Below are 19,592 nucleotides of genomic sequence, written 5' to 3' on the forward strand. Positions count from 1 at the left end.
TTCTTAAAGGAGCCCTTCTGGTCCAGCAGCTCCATCACTTTCTATCCCCACCTTAAGTCTCTTCATAGCACGTATCACTATCTGACATATCTTACTCGTTTGTTTACTGTCTGACTATTCCCAATAGAGTGTAAGCTCCATGTGGGCAGAGACTTGGTCTGTTTCTTTAATGTTATATTCCCAATACCTAGAATACTGTCTGGGTGATCCATAAATATTGCCTGAGTGAAGAGCCTTTAGGTTAGTTTTCTTACTATTTCTTGCCACCTTACAATTTATTCTCTACTCAGCAGATGCCATCTTTTTAGACATAGATAAAATCATATTACTTGTCTTTCTAAACTCTCCAATGACTTCCCACTGCAGGAAGAATAAAACCCAAGTACATTCTTACAAGGTCTTTCCTTCCGGGACCTGGCCCTGCCTCCCTGTACACCACTCTTCTGCTTCGCTCACTACACTCTACTCAAACCCGCCGACACTGTGTCTACCTCAGCGCCTCTGCCCCTGACGCTCCCTCTGCCTGCAATACTCTTCCTCCGGCTCTGTGAATGGCTGCCTTTATTTTCATTTCGATTTTTTTTTACTTATGACTCATCTCAAATGTCAACTCCTCAAGAAAAACCTTTTCTTGACTACATTATCTAATGCCCCCATAATTTCTATAAATTACTCTGCTTTATTTTCTTTATAGCATCTGCCACCTAAAATTGTTATAATCATCTGCTGATTTACTGTTATTTATCTGTCTGCTATTAGAATATAAGCTCCATGATGAGAAATTTATGTATCTTGCTCACTGCTCTATACTCACTACCTAGAACAGCTAGCACATAGTAGATGCTCAATAAACATTTACTGAATTAATGAACAGCCAAATAAAAAAACAAAGGAACATATTAAGCTAAAATGCCTTGCCTACTTAACAGGATTAAGCTGGTGTTCTCAGGAAAAGTTACAGGAGGTAATCCCGGAGTGTTCATTAGAGGTTTGTCTTTTTTTACTTGGCAGAGCATAAAACTATATTTTACCAAGGTGAAGAGCATGAAGATCCCCAAAATATGTCTGTCATGGCAGTTAGGCAAGTAGAGTAACTTCCTTCAGGCAAAGATTCCGCCTCTTACTGGAGCAATTCAGTCTTAATTAAGAAGACCTACCAAAAGCATTTGCAACCTGAAACCCGCAGGTAACTCAATAAACTCATTTGATTCAACTCTGTATCAAATACACTTTCTACAGATCTGCAACTAAGGCTCAAATTGATTTCACTGTTTCTCTCCTCTTCTAAAAGAGGGACTCGTGAAGATAAATCTATCCAAAAGACTGCTAAAGAAAATAAGAAAGATATATCGTCACAAACTACCAAAGTAACTCATTCATAAAATTAAGCTTCTTTTAAGCAATATAACCCGAAACCAAAGCTTAGCGTACCCCCACCCCCACCCAAAAGAAGTTCCCAACATACGGAGTTATTCACTCAGATTCAAAGCACGCTACAGTGCAAAGGGCTTCAAGTTGAGCACAGGGTGAATGTGGGCTTAATTTCCAGTCCTGCTTTTTCCTAGCTATGTGGGCAATTTATCTATGCCAAATAATAAATCAATAGTAAAAGTAATATTTCCAGCTATGTATGGACTCAAAAAGTATTCCTCCATATACCCTTTTTTTCCCCAGGGACTTCCCTGGAAAAATGTATTCCACCAAAACAAGGAAAAAGAAGAGGCAGATCTGGATCCTGAAATAAGTGAACCGACACAGGAGGGAGGAGAGAATACCCAGAAGGCTGGTGAAAGGAAATTCCAGGGTGGCTACGAAGGAGGCCCAAAGCGCGGTCACAGTAGCCTGGAAAAGGGCTGGGGCTGCTTCAGGCAAGGTGTTCTGGAGGAAACAGTGAGTTGATAAATAATCTATGAGCTTCAAGGTAATAGAAAGCGACTGACATTTCTCACAGAAAGTTTACAGATAAATTAATACCAGATAAAGAGAAAACTAAGCGAATAAAATTACTAATTATAGGGAAAATAGAATGTTTTCCTAAAAGGAATTACAACTGTAAGGGAGGAAAAAATAATCTCCCTTCTAACCTTCTTAGTTCTTAGCTGGGGCTTTATAACAAAAGACACATTTACATGAGAAAAACAAACAGATGTTTATTAACATGTATACCTCATGTATATATGGAAGATACCCAGAGAAAAATAAGTAACTCTAAGCCACTTGGAGGTGACTTAGAACACTGGCTTAAATACCATCTTCAGCTGGATTAAAAAAAAAAAAGAAAGGTGTGTGGGAGGCCAGTTATGGGGAGATGGCCAGGAAAAACACAGTAAACAAGAGTGAAGTCTGCTATGCTGATTTAAGTCAGAGCCTTCTCCGTCAACAGGAAGACTAACTTACTCCTAGGGACAGAGAGGGGAGGAGGGACAGGCACCTTTGTAACTGCGTCCTACACTTGGGCAAAGAGCTTTCCTTTCTGCTGCTTCTCAATTGCCTTCTGCTCAAAGCAACACGTCACGGTGGCATATTCTCGGGTGGTGGCATACTCTGACACACCTCATAACCATAGTATTGTACGTTGCCTGGTTCAAACTGTATACAATGTCTCTAACTAATACTGACCTTATAAAAAATTATGACAATATTCAGAAATTGGGAGGGAGGAGAAGGTAAGAGTCAGGATGTACAAAAGAGCTAAATTTTCATTTTTCAAATTAGGACTTCAATCAATTGTTAACATGGAAAACTGAAACACTTCAAGAAATAGCAGAAAGAATAATCTTTTATAAACATGAAGGTAATTACTAAAACAAAAGCCAAAAGGTTTGACCATTGTTAATTCTAGGAAATGAAGATGGAGACAAGGAGGTGGCAAGGAGGCAGAGTTTTTAATAAGCTTTAGAGAAATGTGATTAAAAACCACATACATGGGCTTCCCTGGTGGCGCAGTGATTGAGAATCCGCCTGCCAATTCAGGGGACACGGGTTCGAGCCCTGGTCCGGGAAGATCCCACAAGCCGTGGAGCAACTAAGCCCGTGCACCACAACTACTGAGCCTGCACTCTAGAGCCCACGAGCCACAATTACTGAGCCCGTGCGCCACAACTACTGAAGCCCACGTGCCTACAGGCTGTGCTCCACAACAAGAGAAACTACCACAATGAGAAGGCCATGCACCACAAAGAAAAGTAGCCCCTGCTCTCCGCAACTAGAGAAAGCCCGCGCGCAGCAACAAAGACGCAACGCAGCCAAAAAGTAAATTAAAAAAATTTAAAAAGTAAAAAACCCATGTACATTAAAACATTAATAAAAATGTTTAAAAAAAAGAAGAGCCGTCAATGGTATATTTAGATCCTGACACTAAATCAAACTCTAACTACACTATAATGCTAATAATAAGCGCTTAAGCTTTAGGAAGTGCCCAAAAGGTTTCAAAAAAAAAAAGTATATACCGAGGTTTATTTTAGAGCTAAGTGAATTAATTTAACATGTTGACCTATTTAGTAAAATTAAAGTTTGTATATATTTATCTATATATTTATATTTATCTATTGCCCACCCTATTTAAATGGTGGGCAATAGATATTTGTATATTTTCTTGCCTATATCTAACCCATGTTTTCTTTAATGTAGCATAATTGTCAGATACCATCCTTTAGTGATTTAAATTATTTTTGTTCCATGCAAATTTTCTGGTTTCCTTATTGTTACAGGCCTTAGTTTTGCCACTTCAGTGATCATCTGATATTCTCTAGCTCCTGTATCAACAAAAATTACTTTGGCTTCCCAAAGGTTGATCAAAGAGGATGGATCACATCTGTTTATCTTTAGAGCACCAGCGCTGTAACTTCTGTGGTTCAGCCTCTGGTCCGTGAATCCTCCAGGCTCCTTTCCCTACCCCGAGAAGGCTCGGGCCATCACAACTACATCTAGTGCCTGTGTACTTCACCCTCCCTCCCCACAAAGATCACGGCTGTATCTGCCCCTTCAAAGCTTAAGAAGTGAAAAAAGAAAACACAATTCTTTTGGCACGACTAAGGCATATCATGTGTGGAATATTCATTCAGCAAATATTAACTATCTGCTGTTTGCCAGGCACTTAAATTTAAATTTAAACTAAAAACCAACCAACCAGCCAAAGAATAAGCAGCTATCTAATTGACAAAACAGTAATGTGCTAGCACTGGGAAAGATACATATAAAGGTCATTTAAGGAAAATGAAGCGATAAAGTTGGGAAGCTGGTTAATAATGAATAAAATGAAAACTATTTTCAGCATAAATATGCAAGCTACAGGGTTCTGAAATTCTTTACATAAATACTGTCACTGGCCTGAGGACAGGATGGCAAGTCAGGAATGTTTCCATTTTAACCCCATTTTCTTCTCACTTAGTGATAAGCTCAAAGTAGAATGTTAGTCACAAATCAAAGAGCACGCACATAGTTAACAAAAAAAGGTCACTGTCTTGAGTAAACACTCAACCAAAATTCAGTCTTTTAAGTAATATTAACAAGAAAGTTTGTATTAAACATTAATATAAAAATATATCTTAAAAAATTACTTAAGATGAGAAACTGTAACCCAAGTTCTTTGTAAACAAAGAAAACATCACATAACTTACGATATTTACTGTGAATTTCATCTATTTCCTCTTCTGTTTGGTCCTTTGTAAAAACCATTATCTAAAAAATCCAAAAATTCGTAATTAAAAATTACCAAAAATGACAAAAAATAGAAATTAGTACTATAAACTTTAAAATCTCAAATGTGGATGTTTAAAATAGAGGAAAATAATCTCTCATCTCTGTTTTATATAGACCTAGGAAGATTAACTCCTGTTTACTTCTCTTGAATATTGTAATTAACATACATTTTACTCATTACTTTTTTCATCAGTAGAAAATGCAACACTGATTCCATTAGAATTTATGAAGTATTAAGACATCAATTAAATTTCCTACTTTCAATATTTAATTTTCCACATTCATTACTACAATAGGTAACATAAAACTACAAGACTTAAGAGACAGCTAGCAGATCATTAACAAGGCAGATCTTCTTGTTTGTCTTCTACCTTTTCCAGCCTAACTTTTCCAAGTCTACCACAAAGGTATACAAAGAAAATGCAATAATACAAGACTTCATGTGTTAAATTTCTAATTCACTTTTTAAAATTTTAGACTTAAAAGATCTGAAATGTACTTACACGATTCATTATAGTCTCCATCTTATAGTTAGCACACAGGTAATAGTAAAGTCAATGAAAATCTCACTTTTTTCTACTATCTGATTATAAACTTACTTCCCTAAGGTCGTTGCTTTCCTTACAAACACATTACCGATGGTCTAGAAAAAAAGTCTACTTGGGAGAGCCCAAAACACTTCCTCCAGTGTCAAAGGACACAACGGCTATTTTCTTCTTTGGTATCCTTTCCTCAAGTTTTGGACCATCAAGCTAGAGGAAGGCAATAGTGAAGAAATTTAGGTCTCTGAGTCCCTCAGTAAGCTCAATAAATGCTCAATCCTCATCAACTCTTAAAATTACTTAATTTCACCATCAGTATAACCATAGAAATGCAGAATGCCAGAGCTAAAAGGGGATCTTAGAGATTATATAGTTAAACCCCTGAGTTTTACAGATGAAGATCTTAAGGGCCACAGAGGTTAAATGTTAAAGAGCTTATTAAATGCAACCACCAGAGAAATGACAAATACCAAGGTTACCTGATGTACAGGCACATGCTTTTTTCCACAAAAATTAATTCATCAATAAACTCTACTTTGAATTGACCTTGTGCCAGAAGACTGCTAAATACGATAAAAATGCTAAAATGAGCTGCAAGGAAATCATAATACATTAAATGGAAATGTGTTCTAGTACATTTCCCACTGAACAGATTTAACACTGGTTTGCTTTAATTTGTAGGGTATTCGACTTTTCCTTCCTTCATTTCTACCGATACTGAAAAAGACCATCAACATACGCTTTCGTTGAGTTTACTAGCTTCAAGACGCATCCTAGTCTTCTCCATATTTTCAATTTCTTGAACTATTTCAGCAGCTGTTAAAATAAAGGCATAGAGCCAATATTAATTACGTGGTGTTGCTCAATGCACCCTGGTTATATAAACTCTTAACACTGAAGCTGGACGATGGGTATATATGAACTCTCTGTCCTGTCTTTGTAATTTTTCTGTAAGTCTAAAGTCATTTCAAAATAAAAGGGTTAAAAAAAAATAAAAGAGTTAAAACACTTAACTTTTACACATGCAATTACAGTTTAAAATATAACTGGAAGAGTACAGCAAAGTCATTTTGCTCTTTCCTTTGAGGATACAGATATAAACAGGAATCCCAATGGAATATGAAAATTAATGTTAGTGTGAATTCTATTCTTAGGGGATATCCACTGAAACTCCAATGTACAAAATGTTACAACAGTCTACTTTTCAAGGAAAGACAAAGGTCTACGAATACTAGGGGGTAGATGGCCTTGACTCCAGAATTTTTGTCAGTAGGTGTAGTTACCAATCACATACATCAAAGAGATCTGAAATACACTCCATCTCATATATAAATACTTTTGAACGCAAATAGCATGAAATTCGCCAATGCTATCCTTCTGCCTACTAGGTCAACATATTAAGACTAAAATACACATACAGTATAGGGGGAAAAAACTACAATCCCTTACACACATTTATACATAAAAAGATACTATATCTAGAATTTGCCTCAAAATAATCCATGGGGGGAAGGGATGTAAATGACAGACAACACGCCATTAGGCATGAGTTGACAACTGTTTTGAGTCAGATAACAGGGTAAATAGGGGAAATCACCATATTCTTCACTGTTAGAATTTAAATTCTATAGAACTTATAAATAATCTCTATTAAAAAGTTTTTTACAAAACTGACAGTCCTCGAGAGGATCATTTAAGAAGGCAATTACCTCAATTCAAAGTTTGTTTTTCAAGCACTGAGAGGTACCTCTTGCCTCCCTAATATCATAAAACCAGTAGAAACAATGTAAACAATCTCTCCCTCTGTGAATCATGGTATAACAGGTAAGCAAAGGGACCACTTGCATTCTACCTAATCCACTAACCCAAGTATCACTCAAGTTAGAGAACATCTGGCATACTCTCTTCTAAGGTATTAAGGAAACTGTACTAGGATTAGATGCAATTTAGGGGATTAAATCTTTCAGGGAGACTTCTGATTCTGTTTGTGATGTAAGGAGCTGGATACAGTGTCATTCTCACCCTAACAACGAGAAATGGCTGGATAACCTATAAAACTGTAACTTTACTCGAATCCAACAGAACTAAGGTCACAGGGAAACCACCTAGCCTGAAATCTAAGGAAAGTCAGGTGCCTTAGAGAAGAGAGGGGTCATGAGTACTGGCTGACATAAGAAAACAAGGATTATCCTACCGCTGGGTAAGAAGATTTCAGATAAACTTTTTTTTTTTTGCCCGCACAGCAAGGCATGCGAGATCTTAGTTCCCAGACCAGGGATCGAACCCGCACTCCCTGCAGTGGAAGCACAGTCTTAACCACTGGACCGTCAGGAAAGTCCCTCAGATAAACTTTTTGATGAATTGCAAAAGGCCAAGGGTAAACCACCATGAAAATATAAAAATCCTGGGAATCTTAGACACAAGGGGACTCGCACCTATTCCAAGGTTTTCTATAGACCTTACTGGATACTCTCAAGAACTACTGGGGGAAAGATGAGAAATTAGAAAAAGTATCCCTCTGGATACAGGCTTGGGAAAGAACAGCCCCCAGTGCAGGAAGGACATGAAACCCCATCAGATCTTTAACCCTTAGGAAACAAAAGCATTAAGCCACTGAGGGAAGGTCGGCAAAACTGAAGTCCCCAGAGCACAGGTAAATGGAGAAAGTAAACAAACAAAACCCTCTACTCTGGCAGAAGGGTCAGGAAACTGCCCTGGGCCCAGACCACTTGAGGACCCTTGCCACTTGGGGAGGCACAGGATCACTGAGACCCACCTGTGAGACCCAGAATCAAGGGCCTGCCTAAGACGGAGGCTAAGCTAGAATAACAGAGAACAACCTCATGTTCCCTACCACGGAGCCAGGACACTCCAAGTGACAGGTAACTGTAATTAGCCACTGGGAGAGAAGTGAGCATGGAAAGACTCCTTAAGGCACAGGATCACAGGGAAAACCTAAGTGCGAGTGATACAGGCACATTTTAAAAACAAACAAACAAACTTCTGGTAACTCAGGCACCGACCTAAAAAGCACAAGGGATATGAAAGTGGTGGGCAACCGAGGACAACCACAGCAACAACAAAATCCAAACCAATCAACCACACACAGTAAAGTCCTAGCAGAAGAAGAGACAAGTCCATTTTTTAGTCATTCATACTATTTACTTCAGCATTTAGAGTCTCACATTTTAAGTCTGGTTTTCAACCAAAATTTACAAGATATATGAACAAGCAAGCAAACAAACAACAATAACAAAACCAAACTCAGATACCAGTTGCCCAGATGTTACAACTACCAGACATGGAATTTAAAATAACTACAATTAATATGCTAAAACATCTAGCGGAAAAGATGAACAACATGCAGGAACAGATGGGGCATTTCAGGAGAGAGATGAAATCATCAAGAAGAATAAAACAGAAATGTCAGAAATAAAAAAACATTAGCAGAGAACTTGACCCAGTTAAGGAAAGAATCGGTGAACTTAAAAATGGGATCGATGGTATTACCCAAACAGAAACAGAGAAAAAGGGGGAAAAAAAACACACAAAAAAACAGAATAGAGCAACTAAGAGCTGTGAGACAATATCAAAAGCCCTAACATACACGTAATAGAAATCCCAGAAGAAGAAAAAAGGGAGAGAAAATATTTGAAGACCTAATGGCCAGAATTTGCTAAATATAATGAAAGATGTCAAACCACAAATGCAAGAAGCTCAAAGAATATCAAGCAGAATAAATAACAAAAAACATAACAAAACAAAAACACAACAATATACCTACACATAGACACACAAAGAAAATCTTGAAGCCAGTGAGAAAAAGGGGTATACCACACCAAGAAAAGTCATGTATCACATCATACTGCTCATCAAAAACTAGTCAACCCAGAAGACAACAGAATAAAGAATTTAAAGTGTTGGGGAAAAAACCTACCAACCCAGAATTCTATATCAAGGGCAATATTTTTCAAAAGTGAAAGAGAAATGAAGACTTTCTGAGACAAACAAAAACTGACAGAATGTATTATTAGCAGATCTGTACCAAAAAAAGTGTTAAAGGAATTTCTTCAAGCAAAAGAAATTTAAAACCAGAAATTCATCCCTGTAAGAAGAAACAAAGTGTTAGAAATGGTAAAAATGAAGGTAAATATGAAATATACTTTTCTTATTTTTAACTACTATAAAAGACAATTGTCTGTTTAAAGGAAAAACCATAGCAATGCATTGTGTTTACAGCATGACAACAACAGTACAAAGAATTAGGGACTGGGAGTAAACTGTTGTATAAGGTTCTTATACTACAAGCAAAGTGGTACATTATCTGAAGGTAGACTGTGACTAATTAAAGGTGTACACTGTAAACCCTAAGGCAAACACTAAAATTTTGAAAAAGAGGTACAATAATAAGTCAATAGTAGAAATGAAATATAATTTTTAAAATACTCAATTAATCCAAGATATTTAAAAAAAAAAGGATAGAAGGAACAAAAAGCAGATGGAACAAACAAAACAACTAGCAAGATGTTAAGCTGAAAGCCAACTACATCAAATGTAAATGGTCTAAAGGCACTAATAAGAGCCAGAGAATGCTGGATTAAGAAAGAAAAACCAAACAATATACTGTCAACAAAGAACCCATTTTAAATAAAAGACACAGATTCAAAACAGGTTCAAAACAAAGAATGGAAAGCGATGTATCCTGTAAATACCAATGAAAAGAAATCTGAAATAGCTGTATTAATATGAGGCACGAGAGACTCCAGAGCAATGAATGTTATCAGGGACAAAGAGGGAAATTACAGAAAGGGGTCAAGTCACCAAGAAGACTTAACAATACTAATGTGTTTGCACCTAAAACAGAAATCAAAAATACATACATGAACAAGAACTTCTGTTTCCAAACAAGATGGCCTAGATTCATTTCTCTTCTCATTTCTCATAATCTTACCTGCAAAGTATAACTACAAACCCTGGATATAACAGACAAGGTTAAGAGAATTCTGAAAAGTGGAAGGAGGAAAATGGACTGGCTAAGGACCTCAGAATTCGAGGAACAACACTGTGGTAAGTTTCCTGGGTTTTCTTTTTATCTTTACAATATCCCAGACTCGTCTCTGGTGAAGCCTGCAATCCAGAACCCCCAACACTCACAGAAGAAAGAAAATAAAAGTCCCAAGAAAAACCTATTCTAAGCAAAGGGCAGTGAAAGGGAGAGATCAGAAACCTTTCTGACAATATCCAACCTACTCCAGCTAAACACTACTCCAGCTAAACACTGCTGATGCTCCCAGCCTGCCACACAAACTTCTCCCCACACTTAGTTAATTTAAAGATCTGTAAAATTAAAATACAGGTACTATATTTACTGAAAAAAATCTGCATATAATCTGCAGTTCAAACCCATGTTGTTCAAGGGTCAACTGTATATCTCTTTTAAAGCAGTTTAAATGATACATTTGTTATTAATTTCTTGTACTTAGAAGAGGAAACTAAATAACAACAATAAAAATTGGAAACAAAGGGCTTCCCTGGTGGCGCAGTGGTTAAGAATCTGCCTGCCAATGCCGGGGACATGGGTTCGAGCCCTGGCCCAGGAAGACCTCACATGCCATGGAGCAACTAAGCCCGTGTGCCACAACTACTGAGCCCGCGAGCCACAACTACTGAGCCCGCGCACCTAGAGCCCATGCTCCGCAACAAGAGAAGCCACTGCAATGAGAAGCCCACGCACCACAACGAAGAGTAGCCCCCGCTCACCACAACTAGAGAAAGCCCGCACGCAGCAACGAAAACCCAACACAGCCAAAAATAAAAACAAATAAATAAATAAATTTATTTTTTTTAAATTGGAAACAAAGTGAAACAAATGAACTGTCACTGTATTATTTCAAATAACATAACCAAAATAAAGGGAAAAAATAACTTATGAACACAGTATTTGACTATGTACCCTTAGTGCAGGTGAGGGGGGAGGGGAGAGGGAAGGCTGGGTAGAGAGAACTAAAAAAAAATCTGGAATTCTTTCCCTGGTTGCAGAGAGGTGTAGTAGTACAGGTGAAGCAATTCTGAAACGATTTTAGATATATTACAGAACTGAACAAATTAGTAAACGTGCTGATGCTACTGAGAGGGAAGATTCTCCCTGTGGAAAAAGGGAAATACAAATATGAAATAGAGAAAGGTAAAGAAGACCCCTGTGGGGCTGGATTGAAAGTAGAGGTATCGGTATGTTCTCATGATTTCTAATATGTATAAGTGGATTTACATGCATACATATACATGTAGTACACAGGCATACATGCATGTGTATGTATATACATATCCATGTATGCATATGTATATGTGTGTATATATTCCTGAGCTCCATCTGCTGAAAGAGTCTAGAAGCAAAGGTACCAGGTAGCAATGAGCATAGCTGGTAGCCTTATCTTGTTTTCCCCCCAAAAGAACCAAAGCTTCTCAGGGAAATGGCTGATTCCAGGGCTGGGACAGGGAATCACTACCTTGTTATGCTAGAAATAAGGAAATGGTAAAAAATTAAAATGATAATAATGAAAGTATGGCATGAGGACCAAGGATCAGCAATGCAGAAGCTCCCACTGGTCAAATCTAGAAACATAAACACCAAAATAATTCAGGATGGAAATAAGCTATAAATCTGTGAATCCATATTGATAATAGACAAATTAAATACAAGAAGGGAAGGCTCCTGTTTTCAGTACCATGGCAGGTGTCAACTGACAAATGTGGAAGGAAGGCTAAAATTAGAAAATCATCATTGTGCAACTACACAGAAAAGACCAGTTCAGCTAAAAATTACCGAAGAATGCTAAATACAGGCATGAGATTTTAATGAGGTATAGAATATTTAGATGGTATAGAAGTGTCTCTCTACAGATTTCTTACTAGGGGTAATGAGGAAACTACACAACAGTGAAGAAACTGACAAGGTGATCAAACCCACCATCACAAATGAAGGGCACAAAGATGTCAAATACCTCTAGATGTGATATTCTGAGAAGGACAAAACATCACTTATATAGTATTCTGGCCACGAATGCACAACCTGAACATAATTAAAGGAAACATAGGACAAAGCCAAAATGAGGAACATTCTATTTGGGGAAAAAACCCAACAACAACAAAGACTGCATTCTTTTAAAATGCCAATGTCAATGTCATAGAAGACAAAGAAAGGCGGAGGAATTGTTCCAGACTGAAAGAGACTGAGAGGATATTACAACTAAATTTAATAATGTGATCCAAAACTGGATCATGTACTGGAGGGGGAAAAAAAATCCATAAAGGCCATTACTGGGTCAACTGCTGAAACTGGAATAGAGATGACAGATTAAAGGACTATTTAACAAAGATAAATTTACTAAAGTTGATAACTGTACTGCAGCAATAAAAGAGAATATCTCTTTTCTTAGGAAATACACAATAAAGTATTTAGGAGACAAGATTATACGCCTTATTCTCAGATGGTTTAAAAAAAAATATGTGTATATAAAGATGTACACACACACAAATACATATACATTAATAAAGAGAGAGAAACAGTAATTCATAAAGCAAATGGGGCAAAATGTTAACAGGTGAATCTGTGTAAAGGGTACATATGTGTTCTTTATGATAATGTTTCAACCTTCCCATAAGTTCAAAATTATTTCCAAATAAAGTTTTTTTTTTAAAGAATGCAAAGCTAAGACTTTTTCAGACAAATAAGAGTGGAAAGAACTTGTCTCAACACATGTGCACTACAAGAAGCATTAAATGAAGATTTTCAGACCAAAAGAAAATGACATCAGATGGAAACCTGGATCTAAGCAAAGAAATAAGAAATACTATAAATGGTGAATGCGTAGGCACATAAAGACTTTCCTTCTCAATTTTTAAAATGTCTTTAAAGGAAAACTGACAGTTTAAAGCAAAAATGGTAACAAAGTATTATGAGGTTTATAACACATAGAAGAAAAATCTATGACAATAAAACCACGATGGAAAGAGTAAGGTCCTTATGTTAAACACATAGTACAATGATATCTGAAGGTAGACTGTGATAAGTTTAAGATGCACGTGGTAAACTCTAGAACAACTGCCAAAAGAAATTAAACAGAGGTACAGCTAATAAGCCAACAGCGGAGATAGAATAGAGAACTAAAAAATAATCTAAAAGAAAGCAAGAAAAGAAAGAAAAAAAACAAAGAATGGACAGGACAAAGACAACATAAAGAGCAAGATGGTAGACTTAAACCCCACCAAATAGATTAAATGAAAAAGTTTTAAATGCTACAGTTTAATGGTATATCTTGTCAAATTAAGTTTAAAAAGCAAATCCAAACCACACAGGCTTACCAAAAAACACAGTTTAAATATAATGACACAATATGTTTAAAGAAAAAAGTGAAATAAGATTATTATTTATGGAATATTACCAGAGACTAAAACAAATATGTCATAATAATGAATAGGTTAATTCATCAAGAAGACATAACAATACTAAATGCACATACACCTAATTACTGAGATTCAAAATGTAAAGAAAACGGAACATACTGAAAGGAAAAATAAAAAATCCACAAATACCCTGGGAGATTTCAATAATCCTCTCAGTATTGACAGAATCAGTAAACATAGCATAAGTAAGGATGTAGAAGACTTGAACATACTACCTAGCAACTTTACATAACTAACACTACAGATCACTGAACAAAAAAAACTAAAATTTTCAAGTGCTTAAGGAACACTCACCAAGGAAGACCTAATGCTGAGTTATAAAACAAGTCTCAATAAATGTAAAAGGCCCGAAATCATACAGAACTGCTTCAATGGAATCAAATTAGAAATGATTTAAAAAAAAGATATCTGGGAAATATTCAAATATTTGGAAATTGAAAACATTTCCAAATAACCCACGGGTAAAAGAAGAGATCACAACAAAAATTAGAAAATATTTTAACTGAATGAAAAGGAAAATACCAGAGAAATGAAAGCACATGGCTACATAAAAATCTATAAGCCCATGTTTATAGGAGCTTTATCCAGAATAGCCAAAAATTGCAGACAAGCCCAGTTGCCTATTAATAGTCATTTAGTCATCATTTCAGCCAAAATCTAGAACATTTCCTTCACCACCAGAAATTCTTCTGCCCCACTGCAGTAAATTCCCTCCCCCTTACCCTCAGGCCCTGGGACATACTGATCTCTTCTATGTCCCTATAGTTTTGCCTTTTCTAAAATGCTAATAAATGGAGTTTTAAAATTATACAGTGTGTTGTCTTTTGTATCTGGCTTCTTTCATTTAGCACAATGCTTTTGAGATTTATCCATGTTGTTGCATTTATCAGTAGTTCATTTTTATTGCTAAGTAGTGTTCCACTGTATGGCTGTACCATGATTTGTATACCCATTCACCTATAAATAGACAATCTCAATAAACAACAAAGCTGGAGGAACTACATTACCAGACAGCAAGATCTATTACAAATTACTCATAAAGCAATTAAGACAGTGCACTACTGGCACGAACATAAATAGATGACTCAATGGAACAAAACAATGTCCAGACCCACACATATACAGTAAGCTGATTCTCAACCAAGCTGTACCGACAATTCAATGTGTAAAGGATGGTTTTTCAATAAATGGTGCGACATCAATCAGCTATCCATATGGAAACAACAGAAGAATCTCGCCCCTTACCTCGCAACGTATGCTAAAATCAATTCCAGATAAACTGTAGATTGAAAGGTAGAAGCAAAAAGAATAATGTTCTTAGAAGAAAACATGATCTTACGGTAGGCAAAGACAAAAAAGTACTAACCGATGGAAAAATGCAATGAATTGGATATAAAATTTAAAACTTCTACCTCTCAAATGAAGCCATTAAGAGAGGGAAAAGATGAAATTAAAGGAGAAACATATACACACCCAGCAAGATGTGTATCCAGAAAAATTCACGTACCCCCACAAGTAAATCAGGAAACAACAGATCCACAGCACAGAAAAATCGGGCACAAGACTTAACATGGGTATTTCACCAAAGAGAATATCCAGATGGCCAATAACAATATAAAAATATGCTGAACACTACAAGTCATTAGGGAAACAAAAATTAAAACCATAATGAGATACTACTGTGGACCCACCAGAATGGCCAAAACGGAAAACTGACAATATTGATGTTGTTAAGGATGTGGAAAAACTGGAATTCTCATACCCTCCTGATGAGAGCATACATTGGCACTGAGTTTCTGCCTGTACCCATGAAAGCTGAATATCTGCAAAAGCATAATTTGGGGGATAGGTATACGTATCCCCCAATCATGTGTGCCTACGAGCACCAAGAGACCTGCAAAGGTTACTCGTAGCAGCATTATTCTTAAAAGCCAAAGAGCGGAAAAGTCCAGATGTCCATCAGCCTCCGAATGGACAGTGTAATATGTTTATATAATAGAATACGCTACAGCGACAAAAACTTTAAAAAATCACAACTATACACAAAAATACGGATAAATCTTATAAACGTAATACTGTAAAAAATGAAATCAGACTCAGAAGAATGCATAAGCTACTTATTATTCCATTTATATAAAGACAAAATATAGGCAAAAATAGGCAAAACGAATATATGGTTTGAGAAGTCAAGAAGGTAGTCATCTGTGAGAATGAAGGTAGTAGTGATTGGGAGGGGGCTTCTGTGATGCTGGTAATGATCTGAGTAGTGGTTACAAAGGCACTTTCCCTTTGCTTTGTGATAATTCACCAAACAGTATATTTACAATTTGTGTAAGTTTCTATTTGCATATTATACTTTAGTTTTTTTTTAAATTAGGCAATTCCATCCATATGCTAATAACTGAAAGAACTCCAAAATTTGTGTGTGGTTAAATGGAAAGAACAAACTATTAAGTAGTATGCATGTAAGATTAACATTTTTATAACAATAATGATTAAAGATCTATTTTTGTGTATAACAATCTTAATAATCTAATGGTAACATTTATTCAATGCTGACTACTTGCTAAGGTACTATGCTAGGACTTTACATGCATTTTATCACTTTTTCTGCTCAAAAACACTATGAAGTAGGTAGTATTATAACTCTTAACTTTATGGGTGAGAAAACCGAGGTCAGATATAATAAGTAATTTGCCCATAGTCACCCAGTCATAAAGCTGCAAAACTAGGATTACAGGCCACGCTCTCTATATCAACCTTCATATTCATGAGAAGCTGGCAGCAGTGGTTGCCTCTGAGAAGGGAAGGGGGACGGAGAGACGGGCTGAGAGAAAGGCTGGCTTATCACAGGACACTCTAGGTACCTTCGGAAGGAGTACATTTGCATGTCTTACCTATTATCAAAAAAGTATTAACATTTTTTTCTGTGATTTATAACCACTAAGCCACAGAAAACTGCTTTATCCAGAGGATAAACATAACTCATTGTTTAATTACTTTACCTGATTTAGGATGCAGAGCATCACACTGGGCATTGTACATGTGTACGAATTCTTGGTGCCTTTTAATGAGCTGTTGTTTATTTCCTCGAACAGATAAGCCATGCTGTTTTAGCTTTTTCTTTAAATCTCTATCTGAGAGCAAGTTATATACAGTTTTGGGCAGCGGCTTCCTCTTGTGAACAGAGCTGAAAAGGGAAAAAAAGAGATCACTGAGGTTTACTGTGAATTATCCAATGTTTTTCATGTAAAACAGTAATTTACCTTCTGACTCAGTACCAAGGCAAAAACAGGAAAGAGAAGAAGGATCAAATTTACAAATAAAGTTGACAGTCTTTTTCTGACAGTGATGCATCTGAAGTGGCAGTGGGACATTCAGATAGCGGGGTCTAGGTGGCAGCCAAAACTTAGAGAAAGTTAGGTCTCAGAGAGAGGCCTGGCCTAAAGATGCAGACCTGGGACTCACACAGAAGGCTTGTGGACTAAATGCTATGAGGAATTAGGGTCATACTTATGTGAACTTATTTACTTCTTCACCTCTTTAAAGCATGCTTTTCCTAAACTTTGCCCATGGTTTCCACACAAATCTCTATAAAACCAGCTATCTCAGGTGATTAGAGTGCAAATGCTATCACGGGTCAGGCTATGGATTTAAGAATATCATCATATACAGCTTCTTTAGAAAAATTTCTGATGCATAGCCAAAACTGCCCGCTTAGGCCTAAGGCAATCATTTTGCAAAAGCACTAGATGAAATAAAAGAAGACTTGTTGGGATGGTTAGCTTTACCCAACTCATCACACCAATGGAAAAAGAATTCAGAGAGTTGATGGGTAGATAGTATTCTTGTGGGATCATCTTCAAAAGAACACAACTGAAAACAACAGCAAGAAACACAGCACTGTTTTTTTTTTTTCTCCAACTTCAATTAATTATATTAACAAATATATAAGGCATTAAGCAGTGTACTGGCAAAATCCCCACCTGGCTCTTCACTGTATTTACATAACGAATACAATGATAAGCACTAAGCTACAATTTTAAATATGACAAAGCTCTATCAAATGACTTTCTTATACTCCCTCCAAAACACCAATTAATAAACATTATTTCTTTAGATAGAATATGTAGAAGTCAAGCTACCTAAGGTTATCAATGACTTGAGACAAGTACTTAAACAGGAAACTCACAGTGAATTTTAATCTATTTAATCTGATGATAACCTGGTTCTCTAAGCACATCACCTGGCTCAACACTATGGCAATGAGGTACTTAATAAACATGCATTCATGGTAGTCACTACAACTGCAATCATTTTTAAATGAAATATCAAAACTTCAGGTAAAAATTAATAGGAACTTGAAAGTAATAGGTTTATCCAGAAAAACAAGATTCTACAAAAGACTTGCACGTAACCAGCTGGCACAAGGCGACGCTGCTCAAGCTTGAGTGCCTCTCAGAACCACCCGGAGGGCTTTTATCTAAAATGCAGTTCTCAGTCGCATGGCCACACCACCCACCGGTTCTGACTCAGCTCTTGAAGTGGAAACTGAAAATCTCTATTAACAAGGTTCCACGTGGAAATCTAATGCAAATGGACCAGAGACCACACTGAGAGAGAGAGTACAGTCGAATACAGAATGAAAACAACCAAACATTTCTCTATTACCCAACAGTACCATTCCCTGGCTAGGTTATTTCTTTTATGCTCTATCAATATGGTCTAAAAGCCAGAAGTAACTATATAACTGCAGAAAGACCTGTAAACCCTCAACAGATTACATTTTTCTGAAAATTGCTCTTCTTATAATGACAGACAGCCTATTGGACTCTATAGAACTGATAAGATTATGGCTAAATAAAATCACAGAAGGTAGCAAGAGCTGAAAAACCTTTTGTAGGAGTTTATACAAGAACACTGTGAGGGACAATTCAGTAAGTCTGTACCTAAAACATTTATTTTATTTTATTAAGGATAGATAATAAAACTTATGACTGTGAAATTCTAATGGAAAACTCTACTGTTCACTGGCATTTACAATGAAAAGCACCAGCAGAAATCAACAATTTCTGTCATGAATTTTAAAATACGAAGGCTGATAAATGTTTCCCAAAACATGAAAATGCTACTTACCTTTCTTCTATGATTTGGTGAAACAGTAATGCATTTAAGGGTCCTCAGAATCTGAGGACATCAAAAGGAAGAGTATTCTTTGAATCAACTCTGATATGAATCTACACAGAATGAGCTAAGGGCTGTCATCCATATTAAAGAAGTGGCCTGTTGGGGTGTTGTGGAGAAACTTTTATAATGTCAGAGATTCTTTTATGTGACCAGACCCCAGGACCAGGATGTAACTAAAGAGAAAGGTGGTTCAATGTCTCCCTAAGTGTATCTTCACAAACACCAGCTTTGCAAGATGAGTTATAATGACAAAAAGGTTGTAAGGTCAAATAAATTTAGGAATTACTGGATTAAACAAAATCCAATAATTATGTTTGACGAAGGAATTCTCAGAGCCTTCAATACACTAACTTACACAGTGACTCTTTCCCTAAGAGAGAGAGAAAGAGGGAGTGAATGCAGTGCTTCTAAATTGCGCTACAGAGTAATTGGCAGGATTATAGTATTCCACGGAGCCTGTTTGGAACCACTAGTGGAATTTGAACTTAATTACACACGGAGGAGTACATCTCTGGATAAACTGACAGAGCTAAGTGTGTTAGAAGAAATACAATGGATGCATCTAGAGAAAGAGCAGTCCAAGCAAGATTATCAGTGCTGATTCCTTACTCTTCAAGGAGAAAATGCCCAGCTTCTATACTCCCAACTCACTCTTCAGGAAAAAACATTTCTAAAGAGAAAGGTAGGTCATTAGATCCT

The 19,592-nt window shown here is 36.6% G+C and overlaps 1 protein-coding gene across 6 annotated transcripts in view; it reads right to left on the reverse strand.

Moving 5' to 3' along the window:
* The window catches only part of RAD18 (RAD18 E3 ubiquitin protein ligase), a 105,645-nt gene that overhangs the window by 46,036 nt on the left and 40,017 nt on the right, over positions 1 to 19,592 (reverse strand). For all 6 annotated transcript variants that reach the window (XM_036870531.1, XM_036870529.1, XM_036870530.1 and 3 more), the window contains 3 exons: positions 16,712 to 16,896; positions 5,983 to 6,059; positions 4,620 to 4,680 (listed from right to left, as the gene is read on the reverse strand). In XM_036870531.1, the coding sequence (XP_036726426.1) occupies positions 4,620 to 4,680; positions 5,983 to 6,059; positions 16,712 to 16,896 (323 nt within the window). The remainder of the gene's footprint in view (positions 1 to 4,619; positions 4,681 to 5,982; positions 6,060 to 16,711; positions 16,897 to 19,592) is intronic.

The sequence above is a fragment of the Balaenoptera musculus genome, chromosome 11 (assembly GCF_009873245.2).
Source record: "Balaenoptera musculus isolate JJ_BM4_2016_0621 chromosome 11, mBalMus1.pri.v3, whole genome shotgun sequence".
Taxonomy (NCBI): domain Eukaryota; kingdom Metazoa; phylum Chordata; class Mammalia; order Artiodactyla; family Balaenopteridae; genus Balaenoptera; species Balaenoptera musculus.